The sequence below is a fragment of the Cyprinus carpio genome, chromosome B11 (assembly GCF_018340385.1).
Source record: "Cyprinus carpio isolate SPL01 chromosome B11, ASM1834038v1, whole genome shotgun sequence".
Lineage (NCBI taxonomy): Eukaryota > Metazoa > Chordata > Actinopteri > Cypriniformes > Cyprinidae > Cyprinus > Cyprinus carpio.
Window position 1 is genome coordinate 19,340,584 of NC_056607.1, and position 24,781 is coordinate 19,365,364.

Here is a 24,781-nt window from a genome sequence, read left to right on the forward strand (position 1 = left end):
CTGAAGTGTGGTAATTTCAACAGATTCCCCTGCTCAGGGAGTAGGGAGCAATGAACACTGTGTAGGGACCATGTCAATGGGAACACAGTTCATGCACAGAGCTCAATTCTAACGAGCTGATTATCTGAATCAGGTGTGTTAACAGAGAGAGACATGCAAAATATGCAGAGCTGGGGGCACGAGGACTGGAATTGAGAACCGCTGTACTAAGTGGAGGCCAAGTTATCTATTGTTTCACAATCAGATTAGAACACAAAATCTGTATGACTGATTTACAATAGCAGTGCATGCCAAACAATGCCAAAAGTGAAAACAAATCTTAATATCATATGCAGTTTTCCTTCTCAATATTTTTACACAAACAAGATATAAAAAAAGGTACTGGCATTTACCATCTCATTGGAATCAGACTACAAATTATAGTGTCTCTGCATATTAAACTGGGATAACAGAAAGTATTTTAACATCACAAATCACACACTTGAGCTTTAAGATGCTAAACTGCATCCATTCTTGATGTGACAGTTATATCAGCACCTATTTAGAAAAAGAAATATCTAAAGGCTGATAGAAGGATGTGATGTTTGGTAGCTGTCTCGAAAGACCATGATGCCAAACTGAGCCATAAAGAAGGAGGGCTGAATCTGTCATGCTTCAGAAGAAAGTGGATGTAACGGATGGCAAAAAAAAAACATTCACAGCAGCTGCATGGTGCTGTAACATGCACCTTAATCGTGTCTTGCCAGAAATTATGGCATTAAAGTTCAGCTGATTAAACTGGGTGACACCAAATGCATTTACATCAAACGAGCATGTTGGATGAGGAAAGTATACATATGTTTGGATTAGATGCAGTAAATCATATAAAGCTACAAAGAGACAGGAGCTCATGTAACCAGGGCAAAGAACGCTGAATCAAATGGTCTGTTACTGTGATGGCTAATACTGTACATCAGAATTGGGCCGGAAAAAGAAACATAGGAGAGAAAAAATTGCCTAAATATGTGATTTATGTATTTGAACTGCATTATGGATAGTTTTAACTTATTAAATTAAATTAAACTAAAATTTTCATGTTCATACATGCTTTTAATTTTTTTTTTATATGGCTAGCTGTGAAACAAGTTAAAATATATGATATTGTAACAAACATGAATAAATACGAATGGTTGTGGATTTATTGATGATAATCATATTTTTTAGTAATTTTGTGGATTTCGTACCTGTTTCATTAAGTATTACTGACGAATATGCATCGCATCAAGGTTATTCGTTTTTTATACTAAAACGGTGTAATCCAAACGTATGACAAATTTATATGCAATTCAGAAATCTTAAAAAAATTACAAAAAAAAAAACAATTAAATTACAAAAATCTTAAATTTAAGTATAAATATTTTTTTGAGAGTCATGTCAACAAGAGCTAAATTATCAGTAATTCTTTATTAAGCGGACTAAGTGGACTGCCCTGTCTCTGATGTGTGATAATATATCAACAAAAGTCTTCACATAACAATCGATTCAGCCAGAATGGAAAGCTCCATTGTCAAACACTGTCTGCCATCAGCAGGGCAGGGTAACCCGCAGTGATTTGAGGGAAGACAGAGTTCTGCCATAGTGGCAGGGCTGCAGCAGTGCATTCTGGGTCTCCGAAGAGGCCGACATGAGATCTCATCTCCTGTAGCTGACTCCTTTCATCTCATCTGCTCCAACATAATTGCTTTGGGTCTCCTGAGTAACATAGTGCTGATTGGTAACTCAATAACTTCTTTACAGATGATTAGATGAAACGTCAGTGTGTTGGAGATTTTTTCAGGGTGTGCTAAAATCAGAGAGACATCAGGGACGGATGACAATCGGGCAGCTTAGGAGGGAGACGGACCGCAGACATCTCCGTCTTTCTCTGGCCAGCATGTACGTTAGATGGAAGTCGTTCGGCTCAGCTCTTTCTGGGTCATTTTAAAAACAGCAAATGCTTTTGCTGTGACAAATGAACAGGGAGGGCTTTGAATTGTTAACTTTGAACTTGACACTAGTTCCACATTTAAATTAAACTGAAGGACACATCACCCAAGTAACAAATGATAACCTAGCTGACTCCATCTACTGTAGTTAATGTTCCTTAGTCAGTTCCTCACACACAATTATCATATGACTTCAGAAGAATTTGAACATAGTCCACAAATGCATTTTTTTTCTTTGGTATTTACATGCAAAAAGTGGGGTTTCACAGTGATGAAGAACCATTTTTGGTTCCCCAAAGAACCTTTCAATTAACAGTTTCTTAGTGTAAAGAAAAATCCAAATAACTTTTCTTTTTTTTTTTTCACTTTGAAGATCCATTTGTAGAATGAAAAGGTTCCATGAATGTTAAAGGTTCTTCATGGAACCAGATGCCAATAAATATTTTTAATTTTTATGACTTTCATCAAATGGAACAAATGTCAGCACTCTTTTTGTGTAGAGAAATTAAGTCATAAATGTGTGTAATGACATAAGTATGGAAGCCCGTTTCCGCCACTGAATAAAAAATTAAAAAGGTTATTGCTACTTTTTATCTCACAATTCTGACTTTATTTCTCACAATTGCGAGTTTATATCTCGCAATTCTGACTTTATAACTCGCAATTTCGAGTTTGTATCACGCAATTCTGAGAAAAAAGTCAGAATTGTGAGATAAAAAGTCGCAATTGCGAGTTATAAAGTCAGAATTGCGAGATATAAACTCACAATTACGAGAAATAAAGTCAGAATTGCCTGATATAAACTCACAATTACGAGAAATAAAGTCAGAATTGCCTGATATAAACTCACAATTACGAGAAATAAAGTCAGAATTGTGAGATTAAAAGTCGCAATTGCGAGTTATAAAGTCAGAATTGCGAGATATAAACTCACAATTACGAGAAATAAAGTCAGAATTGCGAGATATAAACTCACAATTACGAGAAATAAAGTCAGAATTGCCTGATATAAACTCACAATTACGAGAAATAAAGTCAGAATTGCCTGATATAAACTCACAATTACGAGAAATAAAGTCAGAATTGTGAGATTAAAAGTCGCAATTGCGAGTTATAAAGTCGGAATTCTGACTTTTTTTTCTCGCAATTGTGAGTTTATATCTCACAATTATGACTTTTTTCTCTTGAATAGCCACACTTTCTCGCAAAGCACTATAGGAAACCACGAGATTGAACAGAAGAAACAGAGACAGAACGCGGCAGTTTCCTTACCTTTTTATCGTAAACAGAGCTTTATATGCCATTAACCGACGACAAGGTATGGTCATATTTACTCTTTGGTATGATAATCCTTTACGATTTACGTATGTTATTATAGAAGACTTTGGGCAAGTATAAAATCTGAATGTTTAAGCTAGCGCGTACTATGGTATACTAGCTCATGTAACGTTAGTTTTAATCTTGGATGTTAATTGTCGGTTTTATGGAAAATTAAGTAGTTTTCTATCATTGCATAAAAACTGAGTGAAATAAGGTTTGCATACAGGGCTTGCTTTGATACGCACGGCACATATTAACCATAAGCCAGAAAACCACCATAACCGGTTTTCTGGCTTACATACTCGGTCTATGCTTAATATTGGCGCTACCAGCCTCACTCTGCTTATGTTATTAATTTCCATTAAACTATCATTGCAGGATGGACGAATTAATCTTTTTTCTGAGGGAAAGGAATATTCCAGAAACCACCATAAAAAGGCTGGAGGACGACAAGGTAATATTGAAACAAACAATTTAACCCACTGAATAAATTAAGAGGACAGTTCACCTAAAAAATAACAATAGTCATAATTTAGAGGAAAATTACCAATTTAAGCCCCACATTTGATTTAAGTCTACTTACAGTTTTATTTCTTATAAGAATTATTTAGAGTTTATTTTATATAAAATATATGTTTTAAAGGGGTCATGAAATGGAAAATAAAAATCTGTATAGAGGTTGCTATTCAATTAAAATATTCTGCAGGTTTTATACCTCAAAAAGTTCACATCTCAGTTTGAAATATGAATTTTGTGTTTTCCACCTTTTTGAAAAGCCAGAATTTGATACCCACCCCATTCGTGATATAAAAATTTTTCCTCTGCATGCCCCGTAACATGCAAATCAAGGAAGTGTTCTGTTGATGTGCTGCCCAGCCCCATGGAAGTACCACTGTGGTCCAGTAAAATATTAATGATAAATCATTGTCTGATGATGGATATCACAGTTTACTGATTTGAGAATCATTTTCCCTGATACCATTCCATCAGTCATGTCATGTATTTTTTTACTGCCACCTTTCAAAATAAGAATGTCATTTCAGCAAGTGGAGCCAGGTATCATGCAAGCACAGAAATGTTAAGACTGATGAGTAGGATGAGAGAGAACTCTTGTGAAGAAATATTTACTTGATTTTGTAATGTGCATGTAAGATATTTTCTATGAATGTGTGAGGGGCTTCCAATTCATTAGCCGCTATATCTAGAAGAATAACAAAGTGCAGTAAATGGTAAAACTATTTTCGTTAGAAACCAGTATGTTTATGATTATGACAGTTGATTAAAATAATAGTAAGTACCAATTTTCAGTATCAAGCAGCATCACAGACTGTTTTTGTAGAGCTTAAATAACTAGACGCTTTAGTTTAGCGACCAATTCTCAATATTAACTAGTTGCTTATGCATATTAATATTAACTACATGCATAGTACTAGGATATTGGCTGTTTATTAGTACTTATAAAACACATATTAATGCCTTATTCTGCATGTCCATATTTTAGATCCCTTAATCTTAAACCCCCATACCAAAACTTAAGAAGCAAATTAGGAGTTTATTGAGGCAAAAGTCATTGTTTATATTAAGTTAATAGTGAGAATTGGTCCCCAAACTAAAGTGTGATTAAGTTACTAACAGCGGAGCCATACTTAGATTAAACATATAATGAGTACTCCTGTGGGAAAGATGAACACATTTAATAAATGTACACAAGCAAACACTTGTATTATACAATGCATTCAAACTGCTACACCTCAGATGTATGAGAAATTATCAGTAAATAATAATTTATTAATAACATTTTAGTTTAGTACTTTTACTGTATTGAAATATAAAGTATAACATAAGTATATTTATTAAATACTTAACTAGTTATATACAAATTAAGTTAATTATTAATGGTATAACAATTAAATAATGCATTACATATTTTGAAATATTTTTAGATTTAATTTAACAACTATATTTAAGTTTTATCTTTAACTGTAAAAGCTGCTAAATATTTTCACCCAACACAGACTTGTTACTGCTGTAGTTTTGTTACTCTAAATTTAGTCTGACTCACTTAATGCACAGCTCTATTTTTGACTTTGAATCATCAGATATTTCATTCCATGTTATTTCATCACTGTCAGTCATAGCAATTAGCCCCGGAACAATTTATTTTTTACACTTGCGTTTGTCATTCTCGAAACAGTATAGGTGGCCGTTTGGTCCTCTTAGAAAAACATTCTAAATTTCTTCAAATTGTGAATGGATTATGTACAGAAACTGCGCAAAGGGCACTCCGTAGCTGATTTTTACAGTTGACCGGAAATGACTGAGCTGGCTTATCTAAAACCAGGAAGTAACTGTGCCTATGGTCAATTGTATGACTATAATCCATTTTTGGTTTAAGTATTGCATAATACTGAAAAAATATATATATTTTTGCAGATTGATGTCAGTGTCCTACTGCTAATGACTGATGACCAGATGAGAAGCTATTTTCCTTCATATGGAGACAGACTCGCAGTGATGGGGTTTTGCAGGAGGCAAGAAAGTGAGCCAACTTGCAGGAAGTCAAAGCTGTTTGAGCGCCTCAAATCAAAATTGAGCAAAAGACAAAAAACTGACAGTTCACAAACTGAAACCCAAACAACTAGAAAAAACAATTCTCAGCGTACTGTAAGAAAAGTTGAGATTGGGTGGATGCACTATGATGGGCAGGGCTTTGTTCAAATGAGAGCAAAAAAAGGAGGGGGAACAAGGAAGTTGAGTGTGCCAAAAGACTGGAAAAGGGACGAACTGATGGAGGAGGCAATTCGTTTGTTTTTTTTCCCAAATGGAAAAAATTCTCATGGGAGTATTTCTGAGTTTGAATTGGATCTAACAAATTATCAGGAAGTGTCACTAGATAAAGAAAGTACAGTGGGGGAAATGTATAATGCATCCAAGCTCACAATGATGAGGTTCTACCTGACAACAAAAAAGGTGGAGAGGGAAAGGGAAACAGAGTGAAGTGGAAATATCAGACACAATGGACAACTTACACAGTAATAACCAGGATCAAAGTCTTCCCACTTTTAGCAGAATGAATGACTTCTTTCAAGCTTCAGACACGGATGTAATTTTTGTGGAAAGTCCAGGCAATGATGCTGTATCTCTCTTGCATTCCACCGAGGATCTGAATGTTGCAGATGATGATCTGAATGTTCCTTTTCAAAGTTCTTCAATGACCTTACCAGATTACTCAGATACAAGCGATGTAATGACAGTATTCACTGGTGACATCACTGGGATAGATGGGCAAAACTTAGATGACACTTTGCCTCTGAGCCCAGAACCCATTGTTCCACACAAAAAAATTCTTGTTGTTCATCGCGGACAGATATTTTCTGAACTTATTGCACATTTCTGTGATGAAACCCTTCCACATACACAGAGTGAAGTAGAAGTGAAGTTGCTCCTCCCAAATGGACAGTTTGAGATGGGCCATGATGTTGGTGGAGTGTTCAGGGATTGCCTATCAGAGTTTTGGCAGGAATTCTATGATCAATGCACGCTGGGGAACAATTTTAAAGTTCCCTTTCTTCGACATGATTTTGGCAAAGAAAAGTGGGAAAGTGTAGCCCGGATAATTCTGTTCGGCTGGAATAAAGAGAAATATCTCCCAATAAAACTTGCACCTGCAATCTTGCAGCAAGCAATAAAAGGATCTGTAAAAAGTGATCTGATTGAGAACTTTTTGAAATATGTCTCAGAAAATGAGTGTGCTGTGTTAGAAAGCTGCAGAACAGACTTCTGTAATGCAGACCAGGAGGAATTGCTTGAGATCTTAGACAACTACAGTTGTCGGAGAATTCCAACAGAAGAAAACTTCAAGCAAATTTTGCAAGAACTGGCACATAAAACTCTCATTCAAGAGCCTGCTTATGTTCTTGAACAGTGGGCAGGCATACTTGGACCTCTGAGCAAGGACCTTGAGGAAATTGAAGATGTGTACTGTGCATTACAACCAACGGTGAGGAAAATTGTGCGATCTCTCAAATTTCCTGAAACAATGAATATACACCAAAAGGACATTTCAAAGCACTTGACAACTTACTTGAGGGAGTGTGATGCAAAACGACAGTCTCTGTTTCTTAGATTCTGTACAGGATCAGATTTGTTTATAGGCAAAACTATAACAGTTGATTTCACAGACCTTAAAGGGTTTGAGAGAAGACCGGTGGCACACACCTGTGGCTGTTTCCTGAGGCTTTCAGTGCACTATGACAACTACCCAGATTTCAGGTCTGAAATGAACAAAATTCTTGAAAGCAATGTCTGGGTCATGGACATAGTTTAGTGGTACCACAATGAAATATTGGCAGATATGAGTTATGGCCGGCTCATATGCTAGCTATTTGTCTTGGGTCATTCTTCATACACTTACAATTATTTTACACATGTATAGAAAGTAGAACATTCACTTTAATTTGTCCACTTAGTTATTTCTGGTTATGTTGAATATTGAACAACCTTTTTTGTTTTTGAAGATTTACATTTCAATAGTGAACCATCTCCATTGTTTAGGTGCAACCGAGTGTTTACATTAAATTGTACAAGTTGTTTATGTCAACTGTTCATTCAAATAGGCGTTGAACTGTTAAAATGTTTTAATGGTTCATTCTTCATACATTTACATACTGTACAATTATTTTACACATATACATAAAGTAAAACAGTCACTTTAATTTGTTGACTTAGTTATTGCTGTTTATGTTGAATGTTGAACAACCTTATTTATGACTTTCAATAGTGAAAGTGCTCTTCATTGTTTAGGTACAAACTACTGTTTACATTAAATTGTACAAATTCTACATGTTACCGCTTCAGTGAGATGATGGCTTTGAATCATTATAATGTGTTCTTATACTATAATGCGTTCTTAACTTTGTGCTTGTATACAGTTGGGTATTGCATTATTGTGAACCCCTTTCACACATGCCATAGGTAAAACATTTGAACAGTTTTATAAGATTGTTTTATTGAAATCATATTAATATGGTTTGTTTTATTCTTACTTGTTCCACATTGTAATGTTTGGTTAACCACTCATGTATTAAACACAACACACACCTGCATATATGGTGCCAAGGTTTTTTTTTTTTTTTTTTGTTTTTGCATTGAAGATGGAGTGAGTACCAAAAGCCAATAAATAATGCACATCAAAGTCTGACTTTTTTTTAAAGAATATTCTGAAGTTTTAAATTCTATTTCAGCTGTAGCGGCACACAAAAACCTGACAGCCAATGTACCATGTACAATTATTACAACCATTCAGGTTCATCAAGCCTGTTAAATGATTTATAGGACTACATAGATAATACTTATAATAATTTTAGGTTTTGTTTGGAGCAAAATATGTACCACAACAAGGCTGCATAATTAATAAACAAAATACGATAAAAAACAATTCAGTTTCGATCAAAATTTTATTTCAGGCATAATGCAAAATACATTATAATACCTATATAACCATTTTGTTCATATTATTTTCAATCACCTGCCCTTTAAACAGAGGGGAAAATCTATACATTTTGATCATTTTCAACACATAAATACTTTAGTTTTGAGGTTCAAAACATTGTCTTGTACATCTAAAACAGGTTTGCTGTGCTTCATTTGTATTCAGGTTAGGCCTGAAAGTAATGATAGTGTATCACAAAAATGTTTGAAATCATGCAAAAAAATTTACATTACTGTAGTTGGAAAAACTTAGTTTATACATTAAAAAATAGTCTTTTTTTTAGTATTCATTACATCTAGATGCTTGTGCATTTTCCCCTTTAATTCTGATGGTTGTGCTTTTGCCATGTTATAAGACTGAAAACAAACAGATCACAAATAAGATCTTGATTTGACATTATGCTGGCCTCCTTTGCACATGAGGATAGATATGAGGATGGTATGGAACAAATTATTTCTGCCCTCTGAAAACACAAAGCAACATCACTGTGATTTTATATCATCATGCACTGATTTATAATGGAGATTATTTACTGTACCTTGAGTAATGTGTCTAATAGACAAGGTGATCCTGAGGGGTGTATATAATGATGGGATGTAAATGTTTTTCCATCTGGATCCTCAGAGTAGGCTCATGGAGCCTGAGTCTACATGACACAATAGGGTTGTTAGCAATCAAATGCAATCAGTATCAACAAAACTCCATCTTTGAATTGCATGGGTGGCACATAAGCTGCATCAGAAGTTGTATTTATGCACTTAGTCTGTTAAATGCAGCTCATTGGTAGCATAATTGCATTTACAGTACAGTTGTAAATTGCAATACAATTGCAATTGCATCAATAATGTTATGAGGTTAATGTTTTAATTATTGAAATTTTGTGTAGAAATAATGTAGAAATATGACATGTCAGTAGCTGTCCCAAATTACATTGTACACTCTTACATTATGCACTGTGTGTCTAGTGTATGGCATTTAGACAACTTGCTTTGTCATCACTTACATAATTAAAGGTGCAATGACTGAGTATATGAAGTGTCCAAAATACTGTGTTGGAATTTTTAAGTGTGAACACAATGTTTATAATGGCATATAATGGCATAAGCATATGAATTCGTATGCACCTACTGATTCATTCATTCATTCAGTACACATTAAGCTGCCTATTGTATCATCAGTGCTTTTCTTGGCTTTTCTCACCTGGGTGCTTTAGAGGTTGCAGGGCTTCATACAGTGGATAATGGTTAAATCTGTCAGCAATAAGCAATATGCATAATTTAGGGTTCACCATAAGGTTCAGCAAGACTTGAAAGTTTATTACAATAAAGGGTCTGGCCCATAATTGTAAAAAAAAAAAAAAAAAAGAATTCCCTGAACATAAGCATGTTTTAAATACAAATGACCATAAAGTGAAATATAACTTCTGCTCACCCTTAATCTTGATAGAGATAGAGATAGCACAATGGAAGTAAGGATGGGGATTGCAGAGCCTTTGAACTCAGAAACTTGTTTTTGAGACTTGATTTGCCATTTCATGAAAAAAGAACAAATAAAAAACAAATACAAATAATATTCAGACAAAAAGTAAAATTTTGTATAAAAAAAATTGCCTTGTGAATTGTTGTGACCTATAATAATATGGGAAAAACAACAACATCTTTCCTTTAAACATGTAAGGGACAATTTTAAATATCATTCTTGAGTGTCAGTGTAACAAAAGACAAATGCAAAAATCTTTATGGTTAGATGAAATCTTTATGGCCAGATGGTAGTTTTTAAAAATGTGAACTATAATTATGGAGACTTGCTTCTTAATTAGCATGGCCAGCCAGTTTGTGGGAAGTGTTTTCCTTGCAGAACTCTGCAAATGTAGTCCTTCTTACCTATGATTGGATTAAAAACACACTGGCATGTGATGCCAAAAGCTTTGCGATTCCATCCAGTGGTCCAAGGTTGCTTGGGTAGGGAGAGTAAGGCTGCAGTTCAACATCTACAGACACAGATATAAAATTCACTTAAGGAAATATTACTTTTATACCAATTTTGGTAATCTGAAATACTAAAACAATTTAAACAATACCTTTATCTTATAGTGAATGTTGTAGATTAGATTAGAATGGTGAATCTATTCCTCCAAATCCAGTCCTTGAAGGATCAGTTCACGAAGTTGAAGGTAAAGGTCCGTAATTTCATAAACATCATCTGACATGACAAGGTTATGCTCAGCCATGAGTTCTACACACAGTTGAAAGACATCCTCATCACAAGGGTAGTCTTTAAATAAACACTCCTCTTGGCAAATGCTCAGTTTTGTTTGTTCAACTGGATGCAAGAAATTCTGCACTCCATATAAACTGGGAACAGCAAACATTATTGAAGGTCGACCACTGGGAGCACGTGGGTTGTGAGTTGGCCGTATCCTGTGGCAATTCCAGGCACTGACTATTTCATCAAGCTCTTCTCATGAAAAAAAAAAGAAATGGAACATATATTCTACATTGTCTTGCAATTGAATTAATAAAACTGCACATTGTAGGTTATGTAAATAAATATAATATTAAGTTATAATCAAACTTCAATACTCTCTTTAATGATAAAATTAACTCTGATAGTGAACAAAATTTATTACCTGTATAAAATGTTGGAAGCAAAACTGGATGAGACATTTGTCAGTGAAAGTATCAACAAAGTGTCCATCTTCTTTTAGCTGTTCAAAATGATCCATCCAAAATTGTATGCACTGGCTTCTCAAAGTGGACCACCATCGTTCAATTCTCTGGTTCCCAGTGCTTGGACCAAGAGTGACACATTCTGAACTCGCAGTGTCTCTGAAGAATGTCTGCATATCTGCTAAATGCGTATTTTCAGTTCCATGGTCAATGCGAATTCTTTGTGGGATCCCGTTATTCTCAGCAACAGCTTGTAGGAAATAACCTGCAATTACTCGTGGGTCATTGTTCGTTTTGTATGCTTCAAGCCAGATAATTTTTCTGGAAAAACCATCAATGCATCCGTTTATGCATATTCCGTAAGGTTTTAACTTATCATATCCGTCAATATGCCAAACATAGTTTGGGCCGCGACTGTTATACATGCGTCGCCGTAGACGACCGCGAGCACGCAGATCAACTCCTTGTCCATCTAACAGTCGCATCAACTGACGGACAGTTTCTCTGTCTGTAATAATGCCGGACAGCCAACATTTCTGGTGCATCCAGCGATAGCCATGTTGTCGTCCCGATGTCTGTAGCTGCTGGTGTATAAAACGTGCCACTTCAGCCTCATCTGTTTTATTGCGTCTCCGCCACAACTGATTCCTGCACAACGTTCTTTCAAGAGTCCGGAAACTAAGCTTTATGTTGTGTGATTCCTCCAATAAAATTATGATTTCTCTATTAGTGAAACCGCGCCGAAAATAATCGCCTATAATATTTTCCATTTTTAGGCTATAGAATATGCAATCCTGCTGTCTTTGACACTCCAAGGTCAATCTCAGTACCAGGAAACTAGTTGTATCTCGCAATTCTGACTCTCACAACTCTGACTTTATAACTCGCAACTGCGACTTTTTGTCTCACAATTCTGACTTTATAACTCGCAATTCCGACTTTTTATCTCAAAATTCTGACTTTATAACTCGCAATTGCGACTTTTTATCTAAAAATTCTGACTTTATAACTCGCAATTGCGACTTTTTATCTCACAATTCTGACTTTATAACTCGCAATTGCGACTTTTTATCTAAAAATTCTGACTTTATTTCTCAGAACTGCGAGTTTATGTCTCGCAATTCTGACTTTATAACTCGCAATTTCGAGTTTGTATGACGCAACTGTGAGAAAAAAAATCAGAATTGTGAGATAAAAAGTCGCAATAATCTTTTTTTAATTTTTTATTCAGTGGCGGAAACGGGCTTCCATACATAAGGGTGAACAAATGGTGAAAGAATTTTCATTTTGGGGTAATCACTTCTTTATATGGCTTACATTATTAAAAAAGCTCATATTTCCCAAAATCCAAACTTCATATTCACCAAAATCATAATCAAAAATTTAAAACTTACCATAATATATTTAAGAGTGTGCATGTAGCAAGTCCTCCAAGTACAGCTCTTCTGAACCATAAAACCTGTCCAAAACAATTTTATTGCATCATAGAATTCTCATGACACATAGTTTATTGCACAAGAAAATTGTTTTGATTATGATATTAATTATAATAATATTACCTGTGTTTTAACATGGGAGATTTCTGAAAATAAAAAAGGCATGACGTTGACAATCCCACCTGATTGGAAGAAACAAATATTAGTCAAGATAATACTGCCAAGCTTAATCAACTACTTTTACTTGATCTTTCCCTTAAAAATGATCTTTGACGGTATTACCCAACCTATTCTCGATGATTCAGACATATTAATGAGTAATTTGAATAAATACATGTTAAAAAAAAGAGTTAATATTGATATCACAGCATGAAACATTTTGGTTATCTGACAAAACATGTTTACAGTGATTTATCAAATTATTTTTAATAACTTCAAAGTGTTAACATACAGTATCTCAGTTCAGAGCAGGGATAGGCAACGTCAGTCCTGGAGTGCCAGTGTCCAAGAGAGTTTAGCTCTAACCCTAATCAAACACAACTGAACAAGCTGATCCATGCTGCAGGGTTTAGTTTTGATACTTATAAGTGAGGTTTTTTTTTAGTGTTGGTGCTGAAATGTGAGTTGTTTTTTTTTTCAGGGTTGGAGGTTGACTATGCCTGGTTTAGAGGCAAAAAATCTAATAAAGTAGTTTTTAAGTGTATTAAAAAAAGAAAGTCTCCTGTCAACTCACAATGTTCATTAGACTAACTATAGGCTGTTTACAGTTGCCATACAGCAACTTGCTGCATTAATATAAAACGTGTGGTCACAGTCATCAGTTTACTGCCATTTTAAAACTGCTTCGAATGAGGTTCATCCAATCAGAATTAGTCGGAATCCATTTTACAAGTTTACTCTCAGTTTTAGCAATTGTTAATAAAAAAACAGGGAATTGAGAGCAGCTCTATAAATGTTCTCTTAAAAGTGCTGACAGTCACAACTGTGTTTTCTCTTGCACCAAATGAAAATCATCAGTAAGATAAATAAGAACGAGGAGCAGGGGACTAAACCCAGTACATTACCACAGATGGCGAACAGCGAAAGGTAAGAGCCCTTGTAATTGCAGATGCTCCCAAGAGCCCAGAGCCTGATTTCAAATAAACCAAACGGTGGGCCCTTATGAGACTGCTCCACTTTTTGTACCTATTCTACAGCATCTGCATTAACAAAGCAGTTACTAACAACCTTGCGACTGTCGCGCAGTATGCTGACATGTGCATTATAAGCACTTTGGTGTTTTTTTTTTTTTGTTGTTGTTGTTATAAAATACTCGTTTTGACACCGGGCCAGCTCATTCCCTTCTTTTCAGCTGGACCGGAGACAGATAGACTCCCCCTGCTGTCACTGTAAACAAAGCCTGGTCTTGTGACTCCTTAAAAGCAGACGCCCATTAGGTGCCTGGAGGTTCCACAGGGGCGTATGCTGGGCCCTTTAAAAAAGCCGTCGAGCAAACAGCTGTCTATTCAAAGGTGTCACAGTGGCTTTGGCTGTAAATGAGAGCAAGGCTATGTGTGAGACTCTCGCGGGTGGATTTTGTTTGTTCTGTTGACAGAAGCCTCCTGCGGGCCAGCAAGGTTTGGCTGCCTCAGGACCTTACAGCTCTGAGTGTGGCAGCCAATTAACAGGATTAGAAAAAGGGACAGAGAGAGAATTCCCTGGACTCCTGGCTAACATCTACATTGTCACAGTGATAAGGTTCGAGAGGTACTTTCATTAACTTCTCAGCACACCAGCTGCGATGAACACACACTGGTGTCTCTGTAGTTTCCAGATCTCTTCACTTCATTTCCCTAAACCGAAAATGGCACCGTAGCGCCATTTTGGAGAGTATCCACTGAACGCAAACAGCGTATGCTGTTCTGTGTCTGCTGCACCACACAGATACGTTGTTTTCGTTCAAATCAAAGCGTAAATAAACCGTGTGTCAACCATGTGGTTCGGCTGACACAGAACAGCAAACGCTGTCTTTTCGTTGCTTTGTGAAATTACGATTGAACCCCTGATGTCACATAGATTATTTTACCGATCTCCTTGCTACGTTTCTGGACGTTGATCGTGTTACTTACATGGCTGTCTATGGGAGGTTCAGAGAGCAGAATTTCATCAGTAATTCACAGAATTGTTAATTATTAATTAATTATCATTAATACAACTATAATTTAAAGCACAAAATTGTTAGTTTAAACAAAATAAACGTTAACTGAAATAAAATAGAATACAAAAAATGTTAAACATTTTTTAAACTTATTTTAAAACTTTATTTTAACTAGTTGTCAAAGCAACATTTCTAATTTTTTGTTTAATTTAACTTGAAGTTCTAAAATAACTAAAACTAAAACCATTATTTGTATATATCATATACAAATGTATATGAAATGAAATATATAAAAAAAACTTTATTTTGACTTTATTTTCAATAAAACTATTTTATTTCAGCAAGTTGCCAAGATAACAAAAACAAAAACTAATAAATAAATTAAAAAAACTATATACTGTAGACATAAAAAACCAACAAAAACACACTAAAACTTTAACTAAAATGAAAATGAAAAGAGAAAATATAAAAATAAAATATAAAAAATAATAAAAATGATAATCAACAATACTAAAATAGCAGCAGCAAACTAATGAAGAGAATTAATGTTTATTTGATTGTATATTCAATTAATATAATTGATTGTTGTGTTTCTGATGTAATGGAATTGTATTTTTGCCGTAAGTGTCCACCCCACCCCCATCCCCCTCACCCAAAAAAAGATTTGTCTTACCGAGAGCAACTGTTCCCATTAGAAAAGGCTTCCCGATTTGGGTGAAGTCATTCGTGGTCTCTTGGTGAACCTCTGAACCCACAACAAATGTCACGGCCACTTGGGGCAAAGAAATTATGACAGGCTGTAAGACGCACGGCACATAGCATCCGAAGTAAACCAGCCCACCAATAGATTCTCATTTCAAATGACATTTGCAGGGATATACAAAAGCAGAGAAAAAGTGCAATGACAAATGTCTTGGTAGTTTCTGTCAAGGGTTACTGGAAATGCCTTGGGGGAGCACAACCAAAAAGTGTTTTACCACAAATTGATAGCTTTTAATGTCATCTGAAACTGAGAAAGAGATGAGATACAATATGTGAGATGAGAGAGAGAGAGTGTGAAAGAGAACCATAGTCCTTGACCTGGATATTTGTGGTGCATGACTAGCTCACAGCTGAAATAATATTTGCAAGCACAATGTGATAAACATGCTGCATCATTGGGATAATTTTTATTAGCTAAATTATTTGAAGTGACAAGGCCATGCCAGTGCAATTTTAATCCAGTGCAACTAAATCTATTTGTTTTGTATTTGGGAACACACAAAAAAAGCGTTCATGTGGTAAAGTAAATTGGAAGCCTCTCCTTCCAATTTTGACTAACAGTGTTAAGGAACAGCGATATTTCTAAAACGATTAATCGAAACAGAGTTTGAAATGATTCACATGAATGAATCAACCTCTTCAACTTTAATGCCATTTTTCAACTGTAGATGCTATTAAACCATCTTGGTCTTAACATGTTCATATGTGTATAAGTGAACTGGAATACTAGGAAGGGTGATCACACTTTCTTTAGGAAAAATAATAGGCAAATGAAATGCAAATTTCATCACAGCACCAAATGTTGCTTAAGCAATAGGCTACTAAATGCAGCTCATTTTAAATACCAGCACAAGTGAACACTATTTCAGTGAGAACGGGACAAGCCATTATATCATGTTATAATATTTGCAGTAAAAAAAAATAAAAATAAGTATCTATCAACACTGTTGCACCTTTGAAAGAGGGCATTCATAATGCATCAAAAGCAGCATGTCCATTTTCGGTGATATGCAGAATAAGAGATTCTCATCTTATTTGGCGCTGTTATTATTGTGTTCCAGGAAGTCACAGGACCTTCCTGTTGTGTTAACCTCAATTCTCACTATTGTTGGACTGCTAGAATACACGGCTGCCCATGGGAGGACGGTAGTACAGTGCTCTTCTATCTGGAGATGACAGCCCACCTGTGCGGCCAGATTCAGTTTGCAGCCGTGTCCAAGCTGTGAGATTGTTAACGGAATTTTGCAGCACTACGTGCCTGTGAGAGAGCAATGAGAAGCTCCTCAGAAACAGCCTGCCTACATCTCACTGCCCACACATGCAGAGCCATGAAATTACTCCCAGTGAAGGCGGACATCTCACTCCCTCTACAGCTCACTGACTTGGAGGAAGAGAGAGCGACATAGACGGACAGACAGAAAAAGCAGATGCCAGGTTATTATAGCTAACTAAAATCAAAACTATATAGTTGTTTTCATTACTTGAAATACAAGAAATGTTAACTGAAGAAGGAAATCTCATTTTTAATTAACTACTTAATGTAATAAGTTAACTAAAACTGAACTAAAAAGAATAAAAATTATAAAGACATAAAAAACCCCCTACAAAATTACTTAAACTAAAAATAAAATGCAAAATATAAATATATTAATTACAATAATCATTGATATAATATATATATATATATATATATATATATATATATATATATATATATAAGCTATGGTGGGTGCTTTAATGTACATGTCTTTTTAAAAAACTTATTTTATAGACAAATTTATAATATAATTTAATATAAAATATTAATTATACAATTTAATTTCATCTGTGCAATTTGTGGTACAATTATTAAACTTTTATGAAATTTAGTAATTTATTTTATTTCATATATTGTAAAATATATTTACACGTTTCACAATTTTTATTTTTAAAGAAGTATCTTATGCTCAGAAATGCTGCATTTATCTGCATTTAAGTTCAGTAAAGATAGTAATAGTGTGAAATATCATTATATATTATATAATATAATTTCATTTGGTTTATGTAATTTGTGGTATAATTACTTTATAACTTTTACAAAATGTATTTAGTAATTTATTTTTAGTATATTTTTAAAGAAGTCTCTTATGCTCAAACGCTGCATTTATCAAAATTAGGGATGCACCAAAATAAAATTTTTAATACCGGACCGTTTTTCACATTTTTTTCTCCCATGTAGGCCTATTTTGCCTCTTTTTTTTTCACCATTGCATTATTAAATTGCCAAATGTGCTTTTTACTGTTTTGTTCTGCTTTTCAAATAAAAAAATCAATTACAAAACAACAATTTAAAATTACAGATTCCAGTTTGAACACTATGTGTGAATGTTATAATAAATGTATTAATAGAGCTGTTGTATGGTTATTATTATTATCATTATTATTGTCTTTTTTATTTTATTTTACAGAATAACAGTAAAATTACAATACTATCATTTATGAATGTCGATGGATTTGTTGCTTTCTCTCGGTTTTATTTTGGCAGATACCCGCAGAAGGATCTCAGTGCTTCTTTTTGTTGACAACAACATGCAGATTTACAAATGATTCTCATTAAAAATTTGGGAAGATGTTTGTCGCACGTATCACATTTTCACATGCCTTTAAAAAATTCACAAAAATGTTACTGAGCAACTGACGAGTAACAAGTTTAGTGCAGTCTTTCCTCGCGCTTTGGACATTAAACCCTGGTGCCGCGAGCTTGTGCAGTGCTGTCAGAATATATGCAGTTCCTGCATTAGAAAATATAACATTCTGCTGTTTATTTATTAATAGTTTGAGGAAATTTAGCGATTTCAATCATCATACAGTACCCTAACCACCCTAATCAAAATATAGTAAATATAGTAATCGTGTGAGATATTATTTCAAGTTCAAATAACTACAGTACTTTGCATTTTACTGATCCATTTCACATTATTATCAGTGTTGAAAACAGCTGTGTTAATATTTTTGTGGAGAACCTGATACATTGTTTCAGGTTTCTTTGAAAGAAAATAAACAATTATTTTAGCATTTATTTTATATACAATTTAATATTATACAATATACATAATATAATATAACTATTAAAAAAAATTACATGGTCTGTCTCTGAACTACACTAGAAAGCCTTTTCTGTGAAACTGTAATTCATAGCTTTCTTGAAAGAGCAGAAGAGGAAAGCTGAGAAGACGAAGCTGGCATACAGAGTCTATTGTCTGTAAGTAAACATGGCACTTTAAGGACCAGAGAAAAGTGACCTGGATTACTGAGAAGACATTCCATTAGATGCACACATGTGGCTTTTGAGCTCTCGCAGAAAACAAAAAAAGATCACAAAAGTGGCTTTCTGTTTCCTTTTAAAAGCAGGATAGTGAAGGGAGACTGAGCAAAGACTGTAATTAGCTTCTTTCTAACTTGACATTGTCAAACATCTCAAGTGAGGTCTAAGAAAATGAAGTGTAAAAGCACATATTACCCAACAGTGGCTGTTCGTTTAAATCTCATGGCTTTGTCTGAGAGTGCCCATCTCCCCGGCCCTTCAACATTTCTTCTTAGCTCTCTCTATTCTCTCTTTCCCTCCATTCCTGTAGTTTTGAGCATGGCTGGGGCCGAGGGAAGGGAGGTGAGAGGTGCTCTATCCTGTCAGGACTGACCCATCGCAACAGATGTCAAGCATTAGTGGAGAAGAAGAATGCAATTTCCTTCAACGTTTGAGATAGCATCCATAAATACACACACATTTGCTCTCACTCTATGATAATAAACACAAAGTACACAAACTGATATAGTAAGACAACAAATGCACATCCGTCGACCAAACACCTTTAGCGCTTTCTAAGTAAAGCAAATCCTCTCTAAATGCATGAAGGCCACTCCAGCGGCTCCAATCTTCTAATGCACACAGGGGACCAGATGATGGACTGAGTGAATCCATTTCACGGAGGATCAGACTGGAGGAAGAGATGGTAGAGGAACAGGACAGGTGGCTGGGGAAGCCGACATCCTAACCCTCTCGCCTGGTACATCGCAATCTTCTCTCCCTCTTTTGTCTGCACGCTTTTTGAGCGAGAGAAAACATGACAGAAATTCGCTTTCACTCTTCAGCTGCAGCGCAATATACAGAGCAACAGAAGTTGTTTTTCATCTCGCAAGTCAAATTATGGTAGTTACACTCACTGAGGAGTTCAGCATTGCTTTGGCAAACTGACGGCTGAACGCAGCCCACGGTGAAGTCATAACCCACTGCAAAAGAGTCTGATTCATGTATGTTTTAGCACAATCAATCTAAAGAATGTACTCGGGTTGTGTGTTTTACAGATAACTGTCAAGATGGGGAACTTCTATATAAAATGGAGAACTCACTGTGAAATAACAGAGATACACACACATGTGATCACATATAATAAACATTATTCAACAAGGTTGCATTTTTTAAATCGAAAATACAGTAATATTGTGAAATATTATTAGAATTTAGAATAATGTTTGAGTAGAAATTTCAAAAGAACAACATTTATTTGAAATTTTGAAGTCTTTACTGTCACTTTTGATCAATTTAATGAATTTTTGCTGAATAAATATATTCATTACTCAGTAAAAAGAACAACATCTTAAAAAAATTTTTGAACAGTAGCGTATGTGACAGAACATTTGAGAGATTTGAGGGGAAGATTATCAGATTGCCACTAAAAAATATATCAATGAAATTAATGTAAATGTTAATGTCAATGAAATTAAGCTTTGTACAAATCCACTCAAACAAATATGTACTGTATAGCTATTTTTAATGAAATTAATGAGAATTGGGGTACTTATCTTTAAATTATAATAGTGGAAACCTAACTGAATTAAGTAAACCCCAATAAAATCAGACTCAACTAAATAAATTTCTTTTGGCAATCCTCAATGAAAAATAAATATACTAAATGTATTTGAAATGCATTTATTTCAAACACAAACGTCCAAACTGAAGTGAATTGAATATAAAGAACTGATGTTGTAACTTTAGCTCATTAATAAAGTAAACTGAGCAAGCCGCTAAAATATTTTTCATTCTTCAAATATGCTCTTCCTCACCTGAAAATAAGTGAAAAAGCAACATATTTATTGCAACATTGATTATTTCACGAAAAGAAAAGTCATGACTATCCAGCGGTGGGATATTCTGACTGATTTGTTATATCAAGCTCGATTATATTCCACTAAACACAATTAGCTCATATTTGAGAGACAAAGCAGAAAAACGAGTTCCTAAAAGTGAAAAACGAAAGCGGCTGCCCGCTGAAGCAGTGATGCAGTGTAAATGGCCTATTTTATCTATGCCTCTCAAAGGGTGAGGTATAAATACTCTCTTGACCATCTTGCAAAATGGGACACAAACCTCAGGTAAGAGCAAAAGAATGGCTGTTATTTTGAGTCTTTGAGTGAGGCAATACTAAAGAGCGTACAGCAGCTCTCAGACAAAGAGGTCATTTCTGGTCCCTTCACACAATATAATACGCAATAAAAGTGTAGTGAACTTTTCGGATGTCCATTTTGAAGGACAGCAATTCAGCTATTGCACATTGGAGGCTTTGATGTTTTATTAATAGAGCTGCACAGAGAGTGTCAAACACTAGGGGTGTACAGCTACTCTACTGGGGCATGTGGGCTGAGCCAGACAGCTGACAGCACAGCGGAGAGTCTGGTCTCCTGACATTGATCTGTTTGCTTTGTGCAGTTCTCTCTGCAGGACCGTATCAGTGCAGAGCTGGCTCCAAAACCAGTACAAATCAATGAGAGAGAAATGCAAATACATGCAGAATCAAGTCATACTGTATATAATAATTTAACATAGGAGTTGTTACTTAGGCTATAAAAATAATACTATTAAAAGTGTTTTACTACACATTAATGGAATACTTGATTCTGATTGGTCAACCCTGACACTGTGTGGTTAAATATATATGAAACTTGAAATTTCGGTTTCCATACTTTCTTGGATCCATAAAACTCTTGAAGGTGAAATACAAAACCCTTCAATTCATATTGATAAAAACTTTTAGACGTTCTAATGCATTTACTAGGGTTTTTAATGATATGTGCGCTTCTGAAACAGCATAATTTTAAGCTACTCTTTTATTTAGTCATATGGGAAATTCTATTAAATACAGGCACAAATTATAATCAAGCTACAGTGACGTTCAAAAGTTTGGAGTTGGTAAGATTTATTTATTTATTTTTTACATGCATATATGTCTGCATTTGTTTGATCAAATATACAGTAAAACCTAAAATTTTGTGAAATATTATCACAAATGTAAAATAACTTATTTGTTTTTAGCTTTTAACAGCCATTGCTGCAGTCTTCAGAGCCATGCTTCAGAAATCATTCTAATATGCTGATGTGATGATCAAAAAACATTTCTTAATATATATATATATATATATATATATATATATATATATATATATATATATATATATCGATAGATAGATAGATAGATAGATTAAAAATATTACATATTTTAGGATACTTTAATATAGTTCAAAAGAAAAACATTTATTTGGAATAGAAATCTTTTGTTACATTATAATTGTCTTTACTGTAACTTTTATTCAATTTAATGTATCCTTGCCAAAAACAAGTTTTAATTTCTTTAAAAAAAGTCTTTCCTGACCTCAAACCTTTGAATGGCAGAATGGTAGTAACCTCAAGAAATCACAAAAAACAAACAAATAAATAATAACACAAAAAATTTCTAGAAATGGCCTTGCTTGTCTGAAACGAGTATCAATCAGAAATATTCACATTGCCAGACTTCCACTGCATCTGTCTTCACTTTTAAATGCCAGCACGCTTAAAGAAAATGGTTTGATTATTTATTGATGCATCGTGCTGTGGTGTTAAAGTGGAGCTTCATACAGAACATGTTTGCTGACAGATGTCATGCATCCCCTCTAGCTCTTTAGTATTTCTAGCTGTTGCGGTGTGCTGCTGACAATGCATGTGAGTGAAATGTGAGTCACTAAAAATACTGCAACACTTGCTGAAAATGTCTCCATATTTTAAAATAGCCCTAATTAATAGTTTAGAACAAGACAACATATTAAAACTTAGGAGGTCAACATGCTATAACAGAATGTATTAAAAAACATATTCAGCTTCACTCAACTGAAAAGATATGATGGGAAAAAAATATACAAAGTACAACCTGTAAATTCAATATAATTTCCTTTAAAATAAGTCACTCTCTAAGTAGAGTAAACTTTATAAAAGGAAGGACGTAATTTAAGTGAACTGTATGTGTTTGTCAGGGATAAGTATCATAATAGAGCCTTGCTCTTCCTCTGCGTCTCGCCGTGTCCGTCCTTCAAAATCACCTCAATAATGAAAATGATCGATTTCAGATCATCTCGACTGCAGCTACCCTTTTGTAAAGTTGAGCAGTGGACAGATCTATTGCTTCAGCTTTATTGTTTCTATTCTTATATTTGTCTGCAGCATGTAGGGCACAGCTGGGGCGAACGGAGAGTCTGCTAGTTGGAGGAATTAGCACATCGCCCACAGTTGTCCATTGGCAAAAATCTCGCGTTCGGCTGCGAGACAGGCGGTAGTTGAGCTTAATTGCCGTGTCCTGAAACCCGGGGCCGTAAGCCGACAGGGTGACATTTACATGCTTTGAGAGGCACTTTTGATTGTGGTTTTATGAATTACATGATCAGAGGAGATTTTGCCAGCTATTCTAAGACACGCTCGAAGCAGACGGCACTGATTAGCTAGATAGTGCCTCCCAAAAGTCAGGCCTCACGCTAGCTGCGACATTTAGGAGAAGTGATTTACCAGCTTCGCAGTGAATTGTTATGATGAGGTTACAACCTTATGGATTCCTGGAGTGTGTTTGTGATGGAGTAGTGGAGCTCTTCAGCAGAGACAATAAATAAATCATCATGGAGGGAGAAAATTGATTTTTTTCCCCCTCTCTGTCTTTCCCTGACATATTGTGAAATCAAAAAATCGTTGGGAACTTTGAGGAAGAAAGAACCGTAGGTAATCACCATCTCTGACATGAGTCAAACTTGATTAACCCTACTTCATAATGCATTTAAGTGCACAGAATGGCCAATCATAGACTATGCAGGCTCTGATACAAATCTATTCATTTTCAGCATCTAAGAAAAAAAGAAAAAGAACAAATGTTCTTGGCCTAATGCAGGGGCTGTGATGAAGTTACAGTTGTGGGCCTTACCACCCTCCCAGGAGGCCGTTAAAGTCACTGACCACAGCATGTAGTTAGTTATACTGAGAAAAAAAATACTGTGGTGATATAAACTAAATCCATATTTCTATATTGGCATTAAGATGATACTTTTGACAATGCATTTAATAAACCATGGTATTATCATGAAAGATACAGTTATATGGGCTAACGGGCTAAAGGCACACCTTAAGAAAAAATGTGCTATTCACTATTCAAGAGGATATCGTCCTCTTTTTGGAAGTTTCACCCCTAATCCTAAGGTTGTGGGTTCGAGTATTGGGCCGGCAATACCATGACTGAGGTGCCCTTGAGCAAGGCACCGAACCCCCAACTGCTCCCCGGGCGCAGCAGCATAAATGGCTGCCCACTGCTCCGGGTGTGTGTTCACAGTGTGTGTGTGTGCACTACTGTGTGTGTGCACTTTGGATGGGTTAAATGCAGAGCACGAATTCTGAGTATGAGTCACCATACTTGGCTCTATGTCACGTCATTTTTCACAATTTAAAAAACATAAAATATTAGATCAAGTAAGCACAGAATCAACTTTGCGCTGCTGCGCGCAATCGCGTCAAGGATCAGACATAAACAGGTGCATCATTAGAGACACCTTTAGCCTCGCTGTACTTATAAAACAGCTAACATATGAAACCTTGTGGTAAAATTTTTTATATCTGTATTTTCTGATCTTGTTAAAAATGATACGTGTCATTTGAATGCTTTTGGCATAGGCCTCTTACA

At 35.2% G+C, this 24,781-nt stretch overlaps 1 protein-coding gene and 2 long non-coding RNA genes across 3 annotated transcripts in view; 1 reads left to right on the forward strand and 2 right to left on the reverse strand.

Moving 5' to 3' along the window:
• si:ch211-51h4.2 overlaps positions 1 to 24,781 on the reverse strand; it is a 113,126-nt gene that overhangs the window by 54,882 nt on the left and 33,463 nt on the right. Inside the window, exons 9-11 of the mRNA XM_042734425.1 lie at positions 15,691 to 15,790; positions 13,004 to 13,062; positions 12,839 to 12,903 (exon numbers count right to left, since the gene is read on the reverse strand). Coding sequence (XP_042590359.1) covers positions 12,839 to 12,903; positions 13,004 to 13,062; positions 15,691 to 15,790 — 224 coding nt within the window. The remainder of the gene's footprint in view (positions 1 to 12,838; positions 12,904 to 13,003; positions 13,063 to 15,690; positions 15,791 to 24,781) is intronic.
• On the forward strand, positions 3,208 to 6,091 carry LOC122138932. Its single transcript, XR_006155916.1, has 3 exons — positions 3,208 to 3,282; positions 3,663 to 3,738; positions 5,718 to 6,091. It is a non-coding gene; the product is annotated as an uncharacterized LOC122138932 (long non-coding RNA).
• LOC109061983 lies at positions 8,728 to 10,283 on the reverse strand. Its single transcript, XR_006155917.1, has 3 exons — positions 10,207 to 10,283; positions 9,976 to 10,025; positions 8,728 to 9,421 (listed from the first exon to the last, which is right to left on the reverse strand). It is a non-coding gene; the product is annotated as an uncharacterized LOC109061983 (long non-coding RNA).